Source organism: Piliocolobus tephrosceles, chromosome 6, assembly GCF_002776525.5.
Source record: "Piliocolobus tephrosceles isolate RC106 chromosome 6, ASM277652v3, whole genome shotgun sequence".
NCBI lineage: Eukaryota > Metazoa > Chordata > Mammalia > Primates > Cercopithecidae > Piliocolobus > Piliocolobus tephrosceles.
In genome coordinates, this window is record NC_045439.1 from 154,405,116 (window position 1) to 154,430,298 (window position 25,183).

The following is a 25,183-nucleotide window of genomic DNA, read 5'->3' on the forward strand; positions in this document are numbered from 1 at the left end:
CCTCCAATAGGCCCCACCAACTCCACCAGATAAACAGAACAAGCCATTTCTGTATTATATTCAAAATGATCTTTGAAAAATGCAAATCTGATCCTGCCAGACTCTTAGTTAAACCTCTCTGTAATTGCCCTCCACTAATTTTAGATAAGGTGTAACTTGTATGTCCAGCCAAGATGGAGGCCAGGGATCAAATGTATCCTCCTACCTGAAACAGTCAAAAAGTGTGGCTCCTAATTCATGCCTCCTAATGCATAAGGCATTGGGTAGAGAATTCCTGGGGCATTGGGTAGAGAGTTCAAAAGCATCTTCCTGTAGCAGAGAATAATTAACTCTACACAAAAGATTGCTCTGGTCTCACCTAACAAATATTAAAAGCAAGACTTAAAAACATTAAACTGTTTCCAAGTAACTTAACTGTACCCCATAATAAAAACTACATAGTATTTATAGGAATACAAAATTATGACTGCACTCAACAAGGTGAAAGCAATTTCTGATATGCCATCAAAAATCACATGGCATGCACAGAAGCAGGAAAATAATGGCCCCCTAAAGAGGAGAATGCATGGATTGATTTCAATCTGCATACTATTATTTTAATAAGTAGAAGGGCTTATACTTCTTAATAATAATAAGGCATTTAATACAGTTGTGTACGTAAATACAAAAGTTATTGATAGGGCTTTCAGGAAATAGGTGATTCATGTAAATTTTCTTCTCCCTTTAGTAGACATTTAAGTAGCAGTAATTCCATGAGAGCAGGGACTTTGGGTAACATTCTGTATCTCTAGCTTCTAGTCTGACACACAGTAGGCACTTAACACATATTTGTGTAAAAGTGGATGAGCGTGTTATGAGTGGAATTTGCACGTTGGACCTGTGTTTCAGCAGATCAATAGAGTAACATAACAAATAGTTCCAAAGTAAATTTTATCCTTAGACCAAGTAATTCCAATTTTAGGAATATATGTCAAGAATAAAATATGCCCAAACCATAGCTTTACATTGAAGTGTGAATCTTGAAGAGCCACCTGTAGGAGAAAGCTGCATTTGACAGATTTGATGATTTTTTTTTTTTTGAGGGGGGGGAGACGGAGTGTCACTCTGTCACCCAGCCTGGAGTGCAGTGTCACGATCTCAGCTGACTCCACCTCTGCCTCCCAGGTTCAATCTATTCTCCTGCCTCAGCCTCCCAAGTAGCTGGCACTATAGGCACACGCTGCCACGCCCAGCTCATTTTTTGTATTTCAGTAGAGACGGCGTTTCACCACGTTGCCCAGGTTGGTCTCAAACTCCTGAGCTCAGGTAGTCCATCTGCCTCAGCCGCCCAAAGTGCTAGGGTTACAGCCGTGAGCCATTGCGCCTGGCCTGATTTTTTTTTTTTTTTTATTAAGAGAAAAACCCTATCACCTCAACTGCGTGTGTTCTTCTACTTTGTTAAACTTTTACATTTATAGTATTAGCTGTCAATGGTTTCAGTTTTGTTTACCAGAAAAGAGGAGTAAGATCCTAATAACGGCTTGTCAGTGCCTTCCTGTTTTGTCGCCACACTACCCAGCATAGGTTCTTTCTGGAGATACGGTAGAGTTCAGTGGCTCCTTCCTGATTCTGCACTTTTAGTGCTGGTAGAGCTATTTAAAATTTCTTGGCATCAGCCAGGCGCAGTAGCTTATGCCTTTAATCCCAGAACTTTGGGAGGCCGAAGTGGGCAGATCACCTAAGGTCAGGAGTTTGAGATCAGCCTGGCCAACACAGTGAAACCCCATGTCTACTAAAAATACAAAAATTAGCCAGGTGTGGTGGTGCTTACTTGTAGTCCCAGCTACTGGGGAGGCTGAGGCAGGAGAATCACTTGAGCCTGGGAGGTGAAGGTTGCAGTGAGCCGAGATCACACCACTGCACTCCAGCCTGGGCAACAGAGCGAGACACTCTCAAAAACAAAACAAAACAAAAAAACCTTGGCATCAAGGTTGTTCCTTCTTCTCATTCTTTTCTGTTTGAAAAGCCTTGAGTTGGAACTTGGTGTCACCGATGAATTGATGGAACACTGTGACCATACTCTCTTCCAGCTGCTTTGATTTGTTGCACATTTGATCTGAGCCAGAAGTAGCTAATCAGAGGGGCTGCACATGCACAGCGAGGAACCCAGAGAGTGCGTGCCACTTTCTGCTTTTCCTGTCACCGACTTTAAGATGCTTCAGGTAGAGCTCACGTTTCTAGCAGTAGTGATGCCAGTTTTTATTCAGGAAAGAAAGTCCAAAAAGAACAAAAGTAAATTTCTAAAGAATTCATATTATGGGCCGGGCGCGGTGGCTCAAGCCTGTAATCCCAGCACTTTGGGAGGCCGAGACGGGCGGATCACGAGGTCAGGAGATCGAGACCATCCTGGCTAACACGGTGAAACCCCGTCTCTACTAAAAATACAAAAAAAAAAAAAAAAAAAAAACTAGCCGGGCGAGGTGGCGGGCGCCTGTAGTCCCAGCAACTCGGGAGGCTGAGGCAGGAGAATGGCGTAAACCCGGGAGGCGGAGCTTGCAGTGAGCTGAGATCCCGCCACTGCACTCCAGCCCGGGTGACAGAGCGAGACTCCGTCTCAAAAAAAAAAAAAAAAAAAAAAAAGAATTCATATTATGCATTGCAAACAATAGTTTCAAAACAGAATCCTCAGGAAAATACTACTTTCTTTGTTTCTTTTTTCCACCCAAGCTGGAGAACTGGGGTGTGCTCATACTTCACTATAACCCCCAATTTCTGGGCTCAAGCTATCTTCACAGGTAGCAGGGATTACAGGTGCGAGCCACCACACCCTGCAAATACTACTTCCTGATATAAGCAAGGCTGGTGTTTGTATGAATTTCTTCCTACATGTTAAAATTTCTGTGGAGATACAGCCAGTATCGTACTGAATGGGCAAAAACTGGAAGCATTCCCTTTGAAAACCTGGCACAAGACAAGGATGCCCTCTCTCACTCCTATTCAACATAGTATTGGAAGTTCTGGCCGGGGCAATCAGGCAAGAGAAAGAAATAAAGGGTATTCGATTATGAAAAGAAGAAGTCAAATTGTCCCTGTTTGCAGATGACATGAGTGTATATTTAGAAAACCCCATCGTCTCAGCCCAAGATCTCCTTAAGCTGATAAGCAACTTCAGCAAAGTCTCAGGATACAAAATCAATGTGCAAAGATCACAGGCATTCCTATACACCGATAACAGACAAACAACCAAATCATGAGTGAACTCCCATTCACAATTGCTACAAAGAGAATATATTACCTGGGAATCCAACTTACAGGGGATATGAAGAACCTCTTTAAGGAGAACTGCAAACCACTGCTCAACGAAATAAAAGAGGACACAAACAAATGGAAGAACATTCCATATTCATGGATAGGAAGAATCAATATCGTGAAAATGGCCATACTGTCCAAGGTAATTTATAGATTCAGTGCCATCTGCATCAAGCTTCCAATGACTTTATTCACAGAATTGGAAAAAACTACTTTAAAGTTCATGTGAAACCAAAGGGAGCCCACATTGCCAAGACAATGCTAAGCAAAAAGAACAAAGCTGGAGGCTTCATGCTACCTGACTTCAAACTATACTACAAGGCTACAGTAACCAAAACAGCATGGTACTGGTACCAAAACAGAGATATAGACCAATGGAACAGAACAGAGGCCTCAGAAATAACACCACACATCTACAACCATCTGATCATTGACAAACCTGACAAAAACAAGAAATGGGGAAAGGAGTCCCTATGTAATAAATGGTGATGGGAAAACTGGCTAGCCATATGTAGAAAGCTGAAACTGGATCCCTTCATTACACCTTATACAAAAATTAATTGAAGATGGATTAAAGACTTAAATGTTAGACCTAAAACCATAAAAACCCTAGAAGAAAACCTAGGCAATACCATTCAGGACATAAGCATCAGCAAGGACTTCATGACTAAAACACCAATAGCAACGGCAACAAAAGCTAAAATAGACAAATGGGATCTAATTAAACCAAAGGGCGTCTGCACAGCAAAAGAAACTACCATCAGAGTGAACATGCAACCTACAGAATGGGAGAAAATTTTTGCAATCTATCCATCTGGCAAAGGGCTAATATCCAGAATCTATAAAGAACTTAAATTTACAAGGAAAAAAAACCACCCCAAAATGTGGGCAAAGGATATGAACAGACACTTTTCAAAAGAAGACATTAAGAAGACAATAGACACTTGAAAAAATGCTCATCATCACCGGTCATCAGAGAAATGCAAATCAAAACCACAATGAGATACTATCTCATGCCAGTTACAATGGCAATTGTTGAAAAGTCAGGAAACAACAGATGCTGGAGAGGATGTGGAGAAATAGGAATGCTTTTACACTGTTGGTGTGAGTGTAAATTAGTTCAACCATTGTGGAAGACAGTGTGGCGATTCCTCAAGGATCTAGAACTAGAAATACTGTTTGACCCAGCCATCCCATTACTGGTTATATACCCATAGGATTATAAATCATGCTGCTATAAAGACACAGGCACACGTATGTTTATTGCCGCACTATTCACAATAGCAAAGACTTGGAACCCCCAAATGTCCATCAATGATAGACTAAGAAAATGTGGCACATATTCACCATGGAATACTATGCAGCCATAAAAAGGATGAGTTCATGTCCTTTGCAGGGACATGGATGCAGCTGGAAGCCATCATTCTCAGCAAACTATCACAAGGACAGAAAACCAAACACTGCATGTTCTTACTCATAGGTGGGAATTGAACAATAAGAACACTTGGACACAGGGTGGGGAACATCACACACCAGGGCCTGTCGTGGGGTGAGGGGTTGGAGGAGGGATAGCATTAGGAGAGATACCTAATGTAAATGATGAGTTAATAGGTGTAGCAAACCAACATGGCACATGTATGCCTATGTAACCTGCGCATTGTGCACATGTACCCTAGAACTTAAAGTATAATAAATAAACCATTAAAAATAGTTAATACAATTTTAAAAAAATTTCTGTGAGGATAAATTTCTAAAACTTGCTTTTTAACAACAAGGGGAATGTTTGAAAGCCAGACATTTTAGTATATCTTTTAGGATTTTTTTTTTTTTTTTTTTTTCCCAAGACAGGGTCTCACTCTGTTGCTGGAATGCAGTGATGTAATCTTGGCTCACTGCAACCTTTGCCCCCCAGGCTCAAGCAATCCTCTCGTCTCAGCCTCTTGAGCAGCTGGGACTACACATGTGCACCACCATGCTTGGCTGATTTCTAAAATTTTTTTGTAGTGATGAGTTCTCACTATATTGCCCAGGCTGGCCTCAAATTTCAGGGCTCACATAATCCTCTTCAGCCTCCCAGAGTGCTGGGATTATAACTGTGAGCCACTATGCTTGGCCAATTTTACCTTTGTAATGGTTATGTTCATAGCTCATCAGCTAGTAAGTTTGCACTATTCACTTGTCTTGGATAGTGGTAATTGTTGGAATATTACATTTTGAGATCCATCCTTAGTTCCTTTTCATCTTTCTCCCTTTTTGAGAGTGGTTTAAGAAAATTCTAATTGAAGATCTCTGCCATTTTTTCTCCTTCCCACTTGTTCTTCTTTGAGTTCCTTCATTTACTAGAAATTTCTGCTTGCAAACAGAATTCTGTATTTTACATTTTTGCCCTATATTTTTGTCAAGCTTTGTGGGACTAACATGATTTTCCCCCTTATTTCTCTGTTACCTTATCCCCTTTATGGCACATAGACTACTTACGTTCATTTGTTGATTTTTTTTTAGACTTGTATTCTTGTTCGTTTGCTCATTCTTGCATGCATATATTTACGCATTATTCTCATTTCCCTCCTTACTAAATGCACATTTACTAACTGCCTTAGTAACTGCCAGGCACTGCACCAGTCACGGGAGTAGTAATAAAAACTGGGCCCTGACAGTTTCAGTGCTTTACCGAAGGTGTGTACATACAGAAATCATGTTGCCTTCGTGTGGAGCAAGGCGGCATGGAGCCCCAACAAAGATAAGATCACTATACACCTCAAACAACTGAACATATAATGTGTATCACCCCTTGAGGAAGTAAAAAACCCAGAAGACCAAAAAACATTTTGCATCAGTGAACAAAAACCCAGACACGATCAGTGATGCACAAACATCCCCAGAGCAAGATCATTTTGGCACATGGGAGAGGGAACTTGCCTTGACACCTGGTGGCCACTTGGTTTTATGTGAAGTTTGGAATCGGCAGAATGTAGGGTTTGTATGTGTCTGCCTTGCTGTACCTTGACCCCGTTGGTGGGGAGCACATTTGTTTGCACATCATTTTCAGGACTGAACTTGGAGTCTCCCCTCTAATTGTATGCCTGATTTTCTGTAATATGTATGCTGTGACAAGAAGCCACAGCTGCTCCGTTAGTCTCAAAGGACATGACCTGAAAAAGAATAAAAATTACAGTTTGCACTTATTTGCTCTCATTTTTAACAGGAAAGCTAAACAAAAAATTTAAAAATTCGAATTACTCTGTCATTTGCCCATTTAAATCACAGCTCAGTAGAATAGTGTTTTTCAAAACTAAAAATAAAACCTAATGAGATGAGAAGGCCAGTTGGACGCGTTATTTTTTTTTTTGTATGGAGACACATATTTCATGTCCATTGGGTTGAATAGGAGAGGGAAGAGGCAGAGAAACAGATAATTTAAAATTTACATTGCAGTGTGAGACAGGTGTGTTCAAGGGACAGTATGAACGTCCTAATTAGTCTAATATTATTTTAGAGTTTTCAGCTAAGCTCATAGTGTGCACAAAAACAAAACAGACTCACAAGCCAACAATGGGGAGAGCAATAAAAGCAAGAAATCTGCTGGATACTTACAGAAATGATCTTGGCATTGGTGGGAAAATGTTTTGTTACACTGACATAGATTAAAATACTAGCATTATTTGAATAATGTGGTTTTGGAGTTTTTGAATTTAATTTATATGTCATTTAAAGTCTTTGTAGTATAGCAGTCAAAAAAGATGCCCATTTTTATGATTTTGTTAATAGATTTTTCATGTTTGTATTTAGAAATTTGGAAGATGTTAAAAATATTAAATGATAATTTTCTGAACGGTATATTTTCAACTATATAAAAATTAAAATAATATTTAAAAAATATCTGTAAGAATTACATCTCACCTATTTTGCTATTTTGAGTTATATCAAAATAGCAAAAAAGAATCCCAGGCCGGGCGTGGTGACTCACCCAGCACTGTAATCCCAGCACTTTGGGAGGCCGAGGTGGGTGGATCACGAGGTCAAGGAATTGAGACCATCCTGGCCAGCATGGTGAAACCCCATCTCTACTAAAAATACAAAACTTAGCTGGGTGTGGTGGCGGGTGCCTGTAGTCCTAGCTACCTGGGAGGCTGAAGCAGGAGAATCGCTTGAACCAGGGAGTTGGAGGTTGTAGTGAGCTGAGATTGCGCCACTGCACTCCAGTCTGGTGACAGAGCGAGACTCCATCTCAAAAAAAAAAAAAATTCCAAAAGTATTTTCCATAGGCAATTAAAATTAATATTAATCACATTGAATATAAATATTAAATATATTGAATATAAAACATTAATAATTTGATTGGAACAAATTAACAGTCACTCTCAAAACAATGCATTGACTAAATATTAATATTGACATCTTTACAGTTGTAAAGTTTCATCCAGGAATGTTCCACTTTTCCATTTATACCTTTGTCCTTACCTTTGATTACTCCCTTGCTCAAATTTTATGCTCTAGTAACAGCAACTTGCTTGCAGATCCCACAGTACCTGCATTTTCTCCTTCCTGATTTTGGCTCTTCCTTTAGTTACGGTCTCCTTCTGGCTTTTTGCCTGGTCAGCTCTGTGTTTTCCTTCAGATCAGGTATTCACCTCTTCTAGGAAGCCTCACTGACTCTGCCCCAACCTGGATTCGCTATGCTCCCCTTCCCCCTGCCACACACACACAGTGCTCCCATAAGACTTTGTGTCTGTCATTGTATGTTCTGTAACTGCTTATTTATGTGATCCTTAACTCATTAGGGAATGGCATTAATCTATTTAATTTTATATTTTCAGCACTTAATACAGTATCTGGCTCTTAACAGATTTTTGTTAAATGAATAATCAAGGATCTTTCTGTGTAGTTTTGTGTTTTTCTTCATATAGGTCTCACCCATTCTTAAGGTTTTGTTGCTGGCACGGAGGGGTTACTTTTTTCTCCTTAAAATTATCTGCTTGTTTATTGGTAGTATGTAGGAAAGTTATTGATCTAGTTCTTCTTTCTCATCTGTTCTCCTTGGGGGTGAACTAGGTGTGGTTGCACAATTGCTGATGGAGTTGGTGGGCTTTCAACTCCAGGCATTGGACCTGGAAGCTTTGATTATTTGTATGGTGGTTGTCACCAGCCAAGTTAACTAGCAGTCAACATTTTAGGTGTCAAATTATTAGTGAGACACATACAAGCTTCTTGGTGGACCATATCTTTTCGAAGTAAATTAGCACCATGAGCATATCACTGTGTGTATAAAATAATAAACGGAGAGAGTGTGACCCCCCTCTAAGTCCTTGAGGAAAGAATTCAGATTTCCTTTAAATTTCGTTTTTTCTGTTTCATGCAGTCTTCTCTTGTCTTGTTCAATTCAGAGTCTGAGAATAAGGAAAACAGGAGTGTGTCTTCTGTATTTATGTTATTAACACACAATAGTGTTTGGCAAATAGTTGTGTTAAAATGTGTGAAAAATGAAAATTAATAAATTAAATAGAAGAATCATTACTTCCGAAGTCTTTTCCATTTTCCCCTAGAAAGGTAGTAAACAATGTTTATTTTGGTAAAAGCTGTTACATTCTGCTGGAAACTAGAATTTTACTCCATAATTACCCTATGTTAGAATTGAAAAAAATGTTGAAAGGCACATTGTCTGAAATTCCAATTTGAGAAGTTTGAATGTTACAAGTAGCTTTCAAAATGATGGGAGACAACTCATGCTTTAGTGAGCACAGTGCCTCCCCTAGAAGCAGACCCTTAGTAACCAGCTATTTCTCAAGTAGGATGGTCCCATAACTTGTCACAGAGAGCATTTGCTTCCTAACCCTGTATTCATTCTCTCTCTTTCTCTCTGGTAATAGAACCTCTGATTTTTATCTGGTCCCATGGCCACCCCAAAAAAAATTATCTTACATACTTTGTGGTTTGACAGAACTATGATATATTTCTTATACTTATGATATAGCTCTGTCCAAAAGAGAAATGAGTGGAAATATTCTGTTGTAGTTTCCAGAAAATCTTAATAGGTAGACTCTGCATGCCTTCTGCCCCTTTTTCTTTAATTATTTTTCTATCTTTCTGTCTGGAATTTTGATGGGATAGCAGGAGCTGTGGTTTTCATATTGGACTGTGGCAAGAAGGGCCTCCCCAGGCATGGCAGAGCAATGGGAGGAGCCTGGGCCACTATACCAGCCTTTGACTGCTGGACTCTGTACTTCATTTAATTGACAGATGTATTAGTCCATTCTTACACTGCTGTAAGGACATACCCAAGACTGGGTAATTTATAAAGGAAAGAGGTTTAATTGACTCACAGTTCTGCAGAGCTGCGGAGGCCTCAGGAAACTTACAGTCATGGCGAAAGGGGAAGTAGACATGTTCCTCTTCATAAGGTGGCAGGAGAGAGAAGAATGAGAGCTGAGTGAAAGGGAAGCCCCTTATAAAACCATCAAATCTCCTTTGGGAGGCTGAGGTGGGCAGATCACAAGGTCAGGAGATTGAGACCATCCTGGCCAACACGGTGAAACTCGATCTCTACTAAAAATACAAAAAAATTAGCCGAGTGTGGTGGCACACGCCTGTAGTCCCAGCTATTCAGGAGGCTGAGGCAGAAGACTCGCTTGAACCTGGGAGGTGGAGGTTGCAGTGAACTGAGATCGCGCCACTACACTCCAGTCTGGGCGACAGAGCGAGACTGTGTCTCAAAACAAACAAAAAACCACCAAATCTTGTCAGAACTTACTATCACAAGAATAGTATGGGGGAGACCGCCCCCATGATTCAGTTATCTCCCACTGGATCCCTCTCATGACACGTGGGGATTATGGGAACTACAATTCACGATGTGATTTGGGTGGGGATAGGGCCAAACCATATCAACAGAGATAGGATCTTTTATCTTGTTTGGGCCATGATATACAGGTACAGGTCTTTGTTACATGCAGCCAGACCTTATCCTGACACACTATACTACAGATCAGTTCTAAGATCTTACGACTTCATTGTCCATCCAAAGATTGATCTTTGTATTCTTATTTATTCAGCCTTGTCAAGTCATCTACTCTCATCTTGGAGTTCTGTGTCAGGGTTTGATGCTGGCCTTATTCTGAAGATTGATCTGAGAATTTTTACAGGCTTAACAGAATAGTCACCAACTGTTTTGGGGAAAACAGCTGTATTCTAAATTCCGGAATGTCATCATCCTTTTCTCATAAAGGCTAGAATCCCTTTAAGGTACCTTAGTGTATTTGGCATTTCCTTCAACATAATCCATGCAGATGGGGAAGCAGCTTCTTAATGGTGTTGGGAAGATAGGCACATCCTATTATGTAGTGCTCAGTGTGGATGTTCGATGCCCAGGGGCTTTTTGGGCCCTACCCTTGGTGAGAAAGCTAATTATAAGTCACTGTTGAGCAGGAGGAGAGATTTTTTATTTTTTTTATTATTATACTTTAAGTTCTAGGGTACATGTGCATAACCTGCAGGTTTGTTACATATGTATACTTGTGCCATGTTGGTGTGCTACACCCATCAACTCGTCAGCACCCATCAACTCATCCACATTAGGTATAACTCCCAATGCAGTGCTCCCCCCTCCCCATAATAGGCCCCGGTGTGTGATGTTCCCCTTCCTGAGTCCAAGTGATCTCATTGTTCAGTTCCCACCTATGAGTGAGAACCTGCAGTGTTTGGTTTTCTGTTCTTGAGATAGTTTGCTGAGAATGATGGTTTCCAGCTGCATCCTTGCCCTACAAAGGACACTAACTCATCCTTTTTTATGGCTGCATAGTATTCCATGGTGTATATGTGCCACATTTTCTTAATCCAGTCTGTCACTGATGGACATTTGGGTTGATTCCAAGTCTTTGCTATTGTGAATAGTGCAACAGTGAACATACATATGCATGTGTCTTTATAGCAGCATGATTTATAATCCTTTGGGTATATACCCAGTAATGGGATGGCTGGGTCATATGGTACTTCTAGTTCTAGATTCTTGAGGAATCGCCATACCGTTTTCCATAATGGTTGAACTAGTTTACAATCCCACCAACAGTGTAAAAGTGTTCCTATTTCTCCACATCCTCTCCAGCACTTGTTGTTTCCTGACTTTTTAATAATTGCCATTCTAACTGCTGTGAGATGGTATCTCATTGTGGTTTTGATTTGCATTTCTCTGATGGCCAGTGATGACGAGCATTTTTTCATGTGTCTGTTGGCTGTGTGCATGTCTTCTTTTGAGAAATGTCTGTTCATATCCTTTGCCCACTTTCTGATGGGGTCGTTTTTTTCTTGTAAATTTGTTTGAGTTCTTTGTAGGTTCTGGATATTAGCCCTTTGTCAGATGAGTAGATTGCAAAATTTTTCTCCCATTCTGTAGGTTGCATGTTCACTCTGATGGTAGTTTCTTTTGCTGTGCAGAAGCTCTTTAGTTTAATTAGATTCCATTTGTCAATTTTGGCTTTTGTTGCTGTTGCTTTTGGTGTTTTAGACATGAAGTCCTTGCCCATGCCTATGTCCTGAATGGTATTACCTAGGTTTTCTTCTAGGGTTTTTATGGTATTATGTCTAACATTTAAGTCTCTAATCCATCTTGAATTAATTTTCGTATAAGGAGTAAGGAAAGGATCTAGTTTCAGCTTTCTACTTATGGCTAGCCAATTTTCCCAGCACCATTTATTAAATAGGGAATCCTTTCCCCATTTCTTGTTTTTCTCAGATGGCTGTAGATGTGTGGTATTATTTCTGAGGCCTCTGTTCTGTTCCATTGGTCTATATCTCTGTTTTGGTACCAGTACCATGCTGTTTTGGTTACTGTAGCCTTGTAGTATAGTTTGAAGTCAGGTAGCGTGATGCCTCCAGCTTTGTTCTTTTGACTTAGGATTGTCTTGGCAATGTGGGCTCTTTTTTCGTTCCATATGAACTTTAAAGCAGTTTTTTCCAATTCTGTGAAGAAACTCATTGGTAGCTTGATGGGGATGGCATTGAATCTATAAATAACCTTGGGCAGTATGGCCATTTTCACGATATTGATTCTTCCTATTCATGAGCATGGTATGTTCTTCCATTTGTTTGTGACCTCTTTTATTTGACTACTGGGTACATAACGAAATGAAGGCAGAAATAAAGATGTTCTTTGAAACCAATGAGTACAAAGATACAACATACCAGAATCTCTGGGACACATTTAAAGCAGTGTGTAGAGGGAAATTTATAGCACTAAATGCCCACAAGAGAAAGCTGGAAAGATCAAAAATGGACACTCTAACATCACAATTAAAAGAACTAGAGAAGCAAGAGTAAACACATTCAAAAGCTAGCAGAAGGCAAGAAATAACTAAGATCAGAGCAGAACTGAAGGAGATAAAGACACAAAAAACCCTCCAAAAAATCAATGAATCCAGGAGTTGGTTTTTCGAAAATATCAACAAAATTGATAGACCGCTAGCAAGACTAATAAAGAAGAAAAGAGAGAAGAATCAAATAGACGCAATAAAAAATGATAAAGGGGATATCACCACCGACCCCACAGAAATACAAACTACCATCAGATAATACTATAAACACCTCTACGCAAATAAACTAGAAAATCTAGAAGAAATGGATAATTTCCTGGACACTTAAAACACTCTCCCAAGACTAAACCAGGAAGAAGTTGAATAGGAGGAGAGATTTTTATTATTTCCTCTTGTTCTTTTAGCTTAGCCTAACTTTAAAATAATCAGTGTAGTGGCTTGCATAGTCTTCCTCACAAAGACAAAATGTTAGGTGTTGCGTGTTTTAGGGTAAATATTGAGGTGAAGGACATGACATCTGCATCTACAAAAGCTGAATCATGGAAGCTAGAAATTGGAAGTGGTGATGAATTTTTATGTCCTGTAGGCTGAGCTGTGGATTTTCCCTGGATTGATCTGTGTCAGCGTGGAGACTTAGGATCCACCTGGACCCTCCAAATGTGTCTTTCATAGATGAGATTAGAGAAGTTCAGAGAAATGAAAGAGGACATTTTGGTTTTTGTAGCAGCCATTGTGGTGACTTATTGGGCATTCTCTCCTCCTCTGTGAAGACTGGGGTCTTCTCAGCCTTTGTTGGCCTGTAAAGTTCATTTGTGGTTTTTCAGTAACTTGGTGTCCTGGTTGAGGACGTGTTCTGCAGGGGCTGTGGGATAAATACAGGAAGATGATCATGATGAACAAGAGCCAGGAAAATGGAGCTTAAAATGAAGTACTTATCCAGAATTGGTGACACATTCCTCTGCTTTCTAGAGTTGGTTTCCCAAAGGAGACACCACAAAGATCCAGGTCAATTATATGATTTAAAAGATCCAAAGAGCCAGGATGAATGGGTTATGGGAATTGCTACTATCAAATTATCAGAATTGGGTGTTAGACTTCGGAAGATTTTCCATCTTTGACATTCACTCTTCACATATGCCTGATACATGTTGTTGATCCTGAAAGTCTTTGCCTGAGTAAAGATTGTTCCTTGCAAACATCTCTGAATTCTCACTGGACAGCTTTATGTTAAGTACTTTTGCTTGACTGAAAGCTTTTTTTTGTTGATGCTGCTGAAAGGATAAGCTTAAAATTGGCAGCCGTATTATCTATGACTAGATGGTAAGCTTTTTGAAAGCGTATTAGTACTGAGGAATTCTAGCAAGTTTAGTGTCCACTTTGCCACTGACCATAAGACATGTGTCAGACCAGCTTGGGAAGTTAGGCAGAGTGAAAATCCTGGATATTATAAACACAGTGATAGAATTGGTATGTCACCTTTCTTTCACTAATACTATCATTATTAGAATACTTAGAGTTCTGTAAGACAGACTATTTTTAAAAATACTCTAGGCATAATTTTAGAAAGTTCCTGAGGTGATTTCCTAAAAAGAGGATTTCTTTATTTCTTAGTTTAGACTTCCATGTCTTCAAACATGTCAACAAATAAAATATTAGTATGTGAAGTATCATAAAATATTTACTGAGTGTTGCTTTTGTTCTGGGGAACTCAAGACAGCTAAGAGGCCTAGCAGAAACCGTGGAAAGAAGAGCTTTATTACTTAATAAAAATTTATTATTATAAATGCTCTCTGGCCTCGGTGGCATGTACCTGTATTCCTAGCTACTTGGGAGGGGAGGCTGAGGTGGGAGGATCCCTTGAGCCCAAGAGTTTGAGAAAACTCAATGCCAGGTTGTCTTTTGGAGAAGCAAAGTTAAAAAATAAAATAACAAATGCTGTGAGCCAAGAGTCTTGGTGTCTGGCCATTAAATGGCTGTGTGGTCTTGGTTAGGACATTGAACCTTCCTGGAGCTAAGGTTCTTCACAGCTCTGTAAAGTGAGGGTTAGAATGAATGATGTCTGCACTTCCAACTTTTGAAGTCTCTGAATATTTTGTCTCAAATACATTCTGAGAAGGTCCCTGCCCTCAAGAAAATTCCGCTTTTCTCTAGATTTTCTTCCATTTTTGCTTAGTTCCAAAAGGAAAACTCCTTGTTGTTTACAAAGGATGATTCGACTGGAAAATGTGTTGTGCCAAAAGGAAAAGTCTCCTTCAATCCCACAACCTGACAGTCATTTTAAAAATAGGTATTAATTATTTTGACTAATTTCTATGCATAAATTAGTATTTTTTGTGATATATATATATATATATATATATATATATATATATATATATCATTCATACTATACTGAAGCCTTGCTTTTCTCATGTAGCAGTTGAGATAATGGGTATCTTTCTGTGTCCATACATACAGACCTACCAAATGGAGTGCCACTGATTGAATATTGTGGTTCACCAAAACACATTTTGGCCAAATGATCAATATTCAGCTAAAGTTAAAGATAAATATCATTGTTGTCAAATGGACTACTGGGATACAAGAAAAAAACTGAAATTAAAGAATATATTACAATTTTAGTAGCCAGATTTAGACAAATGGGCATACTGATTTCTGACTACTGTCAGCTATTTGATTCTTCCTGTAGTCACCATACAGTACACTACACCTTTGCAATACTAAAGTTGCTAGCTTTTAACTGAGGTGTCTAGAGGAACAAGATGTTGTTTGGCTGGCTCTGCCAGAATAGAGTACTCATGATGGTAATGTTGTTCCTCAGCAACTACGCTTGTCTTCTCAAATAGTAACTGACGAGGTAAAGACTTTCTCTCCTTATCAACCCCTACCCTTGGAGATTTGTTTGATGGTCATGAGTTTCATGAAGCAATCCTAGAAATTGAAGCAGTGTATACTGCTTAAAACATTCTTTTTGAATGTTTGCAGAAGCATATGTAAGATTGCTATCTCTTAAATTTATTTCTAATTTTCTTCTTTTTTGTGTGTGTGAGACAGGGTCTTGGATCTTGTTCTGTCACTCAGGCTGGAGTCCAGTGGCATGATCTCAGCTCCACTGCTGCCCCAAACTCCTGGGCTCAAGCGATCTCCCACCTCAGCCTCCAGAGTAGCTGAGGCTATAGGTGTGGGCCACCGTGCCTGGGTAATTTTTCTTTTTTTTTTTTTAATAGAGTTGAGTTCTCATTTTGTTGCCCAGGCTTATCTTGAATTCCTGGCCTCAGTTGATCCTCCCACCTCAGCCTCCCAAAGTGTTGAGATTATAGGCTTAAGCCACTGTATATCAAGCCTTATTTCTATTTTTTTTTTTTAACATTTTTGCTTCTTCACACGATTATTTGATTTAAAAATCTCTTATTAATTTTGGCTCTAGAAATGTGGCAATAGAGGAATGTAATTGACTTTCAAAATACAACAGAATTGTCTCAATATCTCCTGTGTCTCAGCTTTGATTGCAAGCATGCCAACTTCAGCATTGTTGCTGGAATAGGATGAGATGAGGCTTTTTATCACGTAAGGAAAATGTGAACTCTTCTTGTACATCAGTATTGCTACCTCCTTCCTCCTTTTAAACAGATTCCAGTAAATGCCTTCATAATAAGCAGTCATTGAATTTGTGGGCCTAATATTTTGGTATTCTTATCTACAAAGTAGTAGAATATTATGGGATTTTTATTTTTAATTTTTTTTATTTTTAATTTTTTTTTTGAGATGGAGTCTCACTCTGTCCACCAGGCTGGAGTGCAGTGGTGCGATCTCGGCTCACTGCAAGCTCCGCCTCCCGGGTTCACGCCATTCTCCTGCCTCAGCCTCCCTAGTAGCTGGGACTACAGGCGCCCACCACCGCCTGGCTAATTTTTTGTATTTTTAGTAGAGACGGGGTTTCACCGTGGTCTCGATCTACTGACCTTGTGATCCGCCCGCCTCGGCCTCCCAAAGTGCTGGGATTACAGGCGTGAGCCACCGCGCCCGGCGGGATTTTCATTGTTTTTTAAGCAGGCTATCTAATAGTCACCAGCTGCTCTTCCATCTTGTTTGAGGATGTTGTATAAGTATACAACAAGGCAGTTCTCCAATCTTCTGTAAGTCATACAATTAGTCTTTAATTGAAGAAGAGGGAAGACAGTGCTTTGAGCTTTGAGCTTCCTTGTTCTTTCTAGTACTATTCCTTTCACTGTGCTCCAATTAATTCAGGACACACAGCTGTTGAATCTTATGAGTCCTAAGACACAATTCTCCATGTTTGTTCCCTTGTCAACTACAGTTGGCTGTCACTGTTCTTTTCTGGTTTTCTTCTATACTTCTTAGTCAGACTCACCATGTCTTTAGCATGTGAGAGACCGGGAACTCTTCGGGCAGACAGATAAAGCTGGAGCAGAATGGAATGTGCTGTGAATACCCCATGCTATCTTACTTAAAGTAGGTTTCTCATTGTCCATGTGTGTCCAAATGTCTGGTATATAAGATATAAAAGTAGCACATTTGGTAAATCACCATACTTTGTGTGTATGTAACAACGTAACACAGAAGGATTTTGGTAATATGTTTTCCAGAAAGACTTTCAGTTCTAGGATTCATAGTTTCAACAGGTTTGTACACTTTCATCTTCAGTGTGAGAATCAGAGTGGTTGGTATTCTGTAGTCATTTTACCAAGTTTATTCCTTAAAATTAGCCAGGAAGATCAGTTGAGCCTCAGAGGTCATGGCTGCAATGAGCTGTGATTGTGCCACTGCACTCCAGTCTGGGTGACAGAGTGAGACCTTATCTAAAACATAATAATAAAATTAGCCTCTAGGCCACATGCAGTGTCTCATACCTGTAATCCTAGCTCTTTGGGAGGTTGAGGTAGTAGGATGGTTTGAGGCCAGGAGTTTGAGATCAGCCTGGGCAATATAGCAATACCCCATCTCTACAAAAAATAATAATTTTGCTGGGCATGGTGATGTGCACCTATAGTCCCAGAAACTTGGGAGGCTGAGATGGCGGAAATCACTTGAGTCTAGGAGTTTGAGGCTGCAGTGAGCTCTGATCATGCCACTGCACTCCAGCCAGGATGACAGAGTGAGACCCCATCTCTACTAAAATAAAATAAGCCTCTATATGCTTTATCTGTAAGGATTTTTTAAAGCCTTCCTTAAATTGTGTTATATTTTGAAGTTTTATTCCTGAAAACAAAATGTGTTATATTTAGGTAACTCATTTTTCTCCAACATTTTCTTCTTTGTATCCTTTATGTGTATTTTATTTTGTGTGCATCAAGGATAACTTCATGGGTGTCATTGTTTATGATGTTAGTTTTTCCTGTTCTTGAAATTTTGACATGGCAAAATTACAAAACCCATGTCTCATGTCCCCAATATCTTAATCTCTGGATCTTTTTCCGTTAACTCTTGTTTGTTTTTTCTTTTCTATTTGTTTTCTACTATTTTGGTCTCATCTTTTGGTAGGCCTGATCATTTTTAATGAATTTTGGACATTGTAAATTAAAAATTGTAGAGATCATTGGAGGATATTGATAGTGTCATTTTCCTCAAAAAATGATTTACTTTGGCTTGTAGGCAGAATCAGAGATTGAGCTGACTCACAGCTGGACCTCAGACTTGGTGAGGGCTGGTCAATTCCTACTTTACTCCTACTTACAGGATGCAGTTATCAGTGGGTCCTGCCTGAAAGCCTTGGTTTTCCAAGACCTCCTCATCCATTGGCCCCGAACTCCAGTTTTTGTCTACCTAGTGCTGTAAGACTAGCAGAGCTTTCTTCAGCTTTACAACCTCCTGGGTTGTTTTTTAGCCTCTGCATTAGCGGGGTAAGCAGCCCTAAATGTTAGCCTAACCTCCTTGTATGCTTCTCTTCTCTCCAGGAATTTTGTCCAAGTCCTCAGTGCTTTGGTAGCTCTGATATCTTCAGATAAGACTTTTGGGGTCTTTTTGGGTAGGGGTGCCTGGTTCCTCGTTCTCAGCAAGAAGACTGGTGGAATAAGATAGTCATTGTTGGAATTTTACCTATATTTTTAAGTGAATATTCAGATATTATAAATAAGTATACATAGCATGCCTTATTTGCATTACTGAATCTTGTACCAATTACATATTAATCTGTGAAATCATATGATCATTTCTAATACAGAAGTTCAAGAATGTCAAAAACAACACTCAATAAAGCATTCAGCAATTTGGCCAGTTTTAAAAAAATCTACTAGATTTTAAATTCATACATCAGTCATTTACTTCATATATATTAGCAATCGTATTTCACATATTCTCCCCTTTTCCTATTTTCCTACTGGGTTGCTTTATTCTAATTGATTTGTGGAAGTTTTGTATCTAATATACAAAGAACTTCCACATATTCTTTGCCAATAATATGTGCTACAAATATTACTTCTCAGCCTGTCATCTTTGAAGTTTGTTTATAATTCCTGTAATTCAAAAAATTTTATTTTTATGTATTAAAATTTTTTCAGCAGCCAAAATTTACCCTCCCATTTCTAGATAATAATAAATTCATCCCTGCTTTCTTGTAATAGCGTTAATGATTTCCTTTTTTCTAGACATTTAAATACCTGATTCATACAAAATATGTTTTACATCTGAGAAATGAAATATTAGGAACTAGCCTAGTTTCTGACATGGCTAGTCAGTTGCTTTAACACTGTTAAAGTGATTTCTCCACAGATCCCATCTGCCACTCTTATGATATCTAAGTATCCATATACCTGGGTCTGTTTCTAGACACTCTTGTGTGCTTATTTTTTTCACCAGTGACTATCCATTTTATTTATTGAGACTTTTGAATACATTTTTATAATCAATAAGACAACTTCTTTACCCTTTTTAAAAAAGCATATCTTAGTTTCATATATTTTAAAAAATGAATTTGAGTAATTTTGACAAATCTTTTTGGGATTGAATATTGAATTTGTAGACCTCATTAGGTGAAATTGGTATCTTGATACTGTTGAGTTTTTTGTCTTCCTTTTTAAGTTTTATTTTTTAAAGTTTCTTTCAATACGTGTTTATTCCTGATTCATTCCTAGGAATTTTTTGTATGTTATAGCTATTATGAATGAGATGTTTTCTTCCATTTTGTTTTATTTATTTATTTATTTATTTTGAGACAGAGTCTTGCTCTGTCACCCAGGCTGGAGTGCAGTGGTGCAATCCTGGCTCACTGCAGCCTTCGCCTCCCAGGTTCAAGCAATTCTTCTGCCTCAGCATCCCAAGTAGTTGGGACCACAGGTGCCCGCTACCACCCCTGACTAATTTTGTTTTTTTTTTCTCCCGAGACGGAGTCTTGCTCTGATGCCCAGGCTGGAGTGCAGTGGCACCATCTTGGCTCCTCAGCCTCCTGGGTTCAAACAGTTCTCCTGCCTCAGCCTCCAGAGTAGCTTGGGATTGCAGACATGTGCCACCATGCCTGGCTATTTTTTGTATTTTTAGTAGAGACGGGGTTTTACCATATTGGCCAGGCTGGTCTCGAACTCCTGACCTCATGATCCACCTGCCTCGGCCTCCCACCGTGCTGAGATTACAGGGATGAGCCATCATGCCCAGCCTAATTTTTGTATTTCTGGTAGAGACAAGGTTTCACCATGTTGGTCAGGCTGGTCTTGAACTCCTGACCTCAAGTGATCCACCTGCTGAAGTGCTGGGATTACAGGTGTGAGCCACTGCACCCGGCCTATGCCATAATTTTTGAGGGATCAAATTTATTTACCAGTGACTAAGATTAGTGATTTTATCTTTTTTTCTTGGTCCTTTTGCCATTTGGTAAGATGAAATGCACTAAAGATTAATCTTACCAAATGTTAACGTTGTCATCTGTGTGTTTTGTGATTTTGGAAATGGAGTTGGAGGTATGTTCCAGTTTTATCCTTGTCTCTCCCTTTGAATTTGAGCACTTCATAAATGGCACTTTTGCTCTAGCAGGGAAATTCAGAGAACTGAGAGTTTCCTTTGACTTTTGCATAATTTTTTTTTTTCCCTATTCCTAGGGGACTCCTTCTCACAGTTCCGGTTTGCTGAGGAGAAAGAATGGGATACTGAAGCTTCTTGTCCAAAACAGGTAAGAGATGAGTTGTCTTAAGTGTGGACTGGCTCTTCTTCAAGGCGGAAGGCTAACACCTTTTATATTCTTGTGACAGAGTCTTCATGTAGAAAAGAGTAGTAATTTTTATATAGTGTACTCTCAGCTAAGCTTTTCAGAACATTTTCAGGGGGCTGAAATTCCACAAGTCCTTGAAGCGAGAGTACGCTTTTCTACCTGGCCATCTGTGTGAATTATGCAGCACACATGGACTGGGTCTCGAGGTAGAAACTCGATAGCCGTGATTTTGACAGAGTGGATTACTTTGCCATTTGGTCTTCCTCCTTTGCCACTCTTTGACGATTCCCTTTAGAGTTGAAAATTAGTTTTCTCTCTCACTCTTTTTGGTGTTAGGTTGAGAAAACTCTTAACCTTATAGCTTTAAATAACACTTCTACAGTTAGGAGAATAGAAGTATAAAATAAGGGCAAATATTGTAGAAGTCTTTCATCAAGTCTCTAAACCCCAAATGCCTTATTTTCTTTGTGTGTATGTAATATTTTCTTCCCAAGGAGTTCTGATTATTTTCCAGGCAGGCTTCCACTCATTCTTTTCGTATGACGGATATTTTCCCCCTTTTAGGATGCACATAGGGACATAGTGGTGGCTTGTGATATGCTCCCCAACTTCAGGGCTAGAGCATAGCGTCTGATAAACTGACTAGCATCTGCCCCCAGCTTCAGAGAGGTGGCTGAAGCTGCAGATGCGAAGCCCATAGGCAGTGTCCTCCCCGTTCTGCTCCCAGATCAGCATATGTGCTGTGGGTGGCTCGTTTGATCTCTGGGCCGGTTTTAGGCTCACTTGTTTGGGATGGCCTCTGACTCATACAGATTATGAGGAGGGGAGTCTCTTGGAAAATGACTGCCTGGCACTTTACAAAGAGCGTGTTATATATACCATAGAAAAAGGTGAGAATTACATTTGTCTTTGCTTAAGTCTGGGTCTACGCCTGAGGTAATTGTTAGAATTCTAGGACACAGCAAAGACAGATTGTTGAGGAATATGGTAGAAGCCAAACAATTTGCATTTCATCTCCTTTTGAACCACATTGATTACCAAAGAATATTTCAGGTAGCTTCAGAGTTTCAAATAATTCTAAGCTTTGTCCTTCATCAGAACATAGAGCACTGGTGTACTAAATGTTTTTATTAAATGGAGCTGATTCAAAGTGAATGAGACAGACCCTGCCTGTTCATTGCTCTTGGCCCCTTACCTGGCCACACTGGCTGACCTGTAGTATGGTAGATGCTCAACAGATATTACCTGATATGTGCACAAGGATACAACCTAAAATAAGGGGTGCGATAAATGAATTCACAGTACTGGGAGAGAGAGTTAGTTTGCACTGGAAGTGATTGGAATTGGTACCGTGGGGAAAAGATCATTTGAATGGGTCTTGGTGGACAAGCGTGCCTCTGGTAGGTCCTGTCTGAGGAAACAACATGAAAATGGTTACGATCAGGAAAACGAGGTTACACTCAGGGAAGGGTGTGGCCAGAGTATAGTATTCCCAGGGGAGGAGGCCTCAGTGGCAGGTGTGGGCTAGTTAGTACCAGCAGTTTCAGACCTGAGTGTGAATTCTGGATCTAAGACTTGGGTAAACTTTTTCCTTCTCTGTTGCTTCACCTGTAAAATGGAGCTAATAACAAAATATAACTCAGTTATAAGAAGGACTAAATTAGGTAATAAATAAAAAGCCCTTGAGTGCAGTTCCTGATGCATTTGAAACACTCAAAATGAGCTCTTTTATGACTAATATTATTTGTTAACAAAGTTTTGTTTAGCAAGAATGTGGAAAGGGTTAGATTTAACTTCAGCAGCATTGGGAAGGATGGGGAGGGATTGAACGGATGAGATGAGAGGTTAGGGGCAGGGAAACTGATAGGAGGACGTGATGTTGGATGAATGGGAAAGAGCGAGAGCCCGAGGGCGTGCAGCCAGGGGGCGTGGGACACAGGTTACTCACAGACAGGACTTGAGCGGAGGATGGGGTCCGCTGTGGTCACTGGCCAGATGTGAGACACAAGGACAAGAAAGATTTGCAGTGACACTATGCTTTTTAGCTTGAGTAACTAGCTGGGTGGTGGTGCCATGAATGGAACAAAATAAGAGCAGAAAGAAGTTAAGTTTGATTTTGAACAGTTCGAGTTGGAGGTAGGAGATGTCTGAAACTGAATTCATTTCCCCATCAAAACAATTTCCTGTGTGACTTAACTCCTCACTAAATTTTCTTCCTTGTTGATGTAAGAGAAAAAACTGGATATATATAACATATAATACATGCTATATATAATTATATATTATATGTTGAGTGCATATAATGTATATATTCGAGTGCATATTATGTATTATATATATGTACACACACATAGATATGTAATTTGTTGTTCCTTATACCATCCCATGTCCTCAGTGTGACCAGTGACGCAAGACAATAGAGAGGGGCCGGGCGCAGTGGCTCACGCCTATAATCTCAGCACTTTGGGAGGCCGACGTGGGCAGATTCCCTGAGGTCAGGAGTTTGAGACCAGCCTGGCCAACACGGTGAAACCCCGCCTGTACTGACAATACAAAAATTAGCTGGGCGTAGTGGTGCAAGTCTGTAATCGCAGCTACTTGAGAGGTGAAGGCAGGAGAATTGCTTGAACCAAGAAGGTGGAGATTGCAGTGAGTCGAGATCATGCCACTGCATTCCAGCCTGGGCAACAGAGAGACTCCATCTCAAAAAAAAAAAAAAAAAGAAAAGTAGAAATACATTTTGTCTTTGCAGTTAAAGGGAGTGGGAGTTTGACAGGGAGACGTGTCCAGAATGCTCACGGGAGTCCTGGCAGGAGAGGGACCGGGTGTCACGGCTTGGACTTGGCATTTGTTGCTCTGTGGCGGATACACAGGGTGAAGGGACACAGGCCAGCAGTCAGGGTGCTCTGATCTAGCTGTTGGCCTCCATGACCACAGGCGTGTTTGTCTCTTAGATCCGCAAGTGGGATTCTCACAGCTTTCCTTGGGACAGGGTGGGCACCATGTAAAGAGGGGATGAGTGGGAAGACAATTTCCCTGGGTGAACAAACAGATTTATTATTTTTTAAATCACCTAGGTTTTTAAAATTCCAGATTAAATTTCTGTTGACATGGTGACTTAGCCAGTAGGACTTCTTTGAGCAACTGCTGGGGGCTGAGCGAACTGCTGGGTGCTGAGTTACATGCGGCCGTTCCTGAGGGCCTGGCTTTTAAAGGCAGATTCCCAGCTCCCACCACCCCACCCCACCCAGAGTCCACTTCTGTGGGTGAGGCCTGTGAACCTATATCTTAAAAAGCTGCCCAGCTTATTACTCCCCCATACCGTGTGCACATGGTCTCTGGGCCCCAGGCGCATGTGGACAGTAAGTCCTGTAGATTCTGGGGAAGATGTAATGGTCTGATTAAAGGCTATATTTTTTAGCTGCAAAGTGAAGTATATAGCAGGTTCTTTTCTCACTAAAGAGTGTGCCTTTATACAGATACTGAGACTCAGAGCTCAGATTCCTGGCCAGAGAGGAAGCTTCAGGCTTGCAGATTGTTACCACACAGACAGGGTCCTGTGCACACTGATGGCAGAGAAGTGGGACAGAAAGGCTTTGTCCTATAGTCAGGACTGGCCCCCCTCTCCCAGCACTGGCGTGTCTCCTTTCTCTTTACACCCCACCCGCCATGGCATCCTTAGTGGGTGTTGTCTGCTCCTGTCTGTGGCCAGATGTCATAGGCCAGGTCCTCTACTCCAACTGCGAGTGGCTGCCAGAGTTGACCAGGTTGACATGGGAGCTGGGTTACCCAGGCAAAAATAATGTACCAAATACTTTAAAACATGTAGAAAATGCTGATTTATTATTATTCCAATTAAACCTATTTTAAAAGTTCACAGTTTAGCATTAAAAGCAATTCACTGCAGCTAACTTTATTATCTAAGGCTTTCTTCAGCTTTAGACCTTTATGGGGCAAACTGGTGACCAGAAAAGAAAGCCTTCTTACAAAGTGGCTTTTAAAAAAATTTTTATTTTTTGTTTTTTGAAGAGACCAGCTCCTTTGAAATCTTCACACCACCTGTCAGCCCCATCTCACTGCCTTAACAGCCCTTTCCTCTTCTGTCCAAGGCCAGCAGTCTGAATTTAGGGAAGGGATCAGGTTAGATTTCATTAAATGCTTGGTTTTCTTTCAGCTTGTTAGTCATTGCAAAAGACTCCACAGTTTCCAGGTTACTGGGCAGTCTTTTTTTTTTTTTTTTCTTTGAGATGGAGTTTCACTCTTGTTGCTCAGGCTGTTGTGCAATGTCACGATCTCGGCTCACTGTAGCCTCTGCCTCCCAGGTTCAAGCGATTCTCCTGCCTCAGCCTCCTGAGTAGCTGGGATTACAGGCATCAGCCACCATGCCCGGTTAATTTTTTGTATTTTTTAGTAGAGACAGGGTTTCACCATGTTG

At 40.2% G+C, this 25,183-nt stretch overlaps 1 protein-coding gene across 1 annotated transcript in view; it reads left to right on the forward strand.

Moving 5' to 3' along the window:
* The window catches only part of AVEN (apoptosis and caspase activation inhibitor), a 186,726-nt gene that overhangs the window by 156,425 nt on the left and 5,118 nt on the right, over positions 1-25,183 (forward strand). Inside the window, exon 3 of the mRNA XM_023230218.2 lies at positions 20,639-20,709. Within this exon, the coding sequence (XP_023085986.1) occupies positions 20,639-20,709 (71 nt within the window). The remainder of the gene's footprint in view (positions 1-20,638; positions 20,710-25,183) is intronic.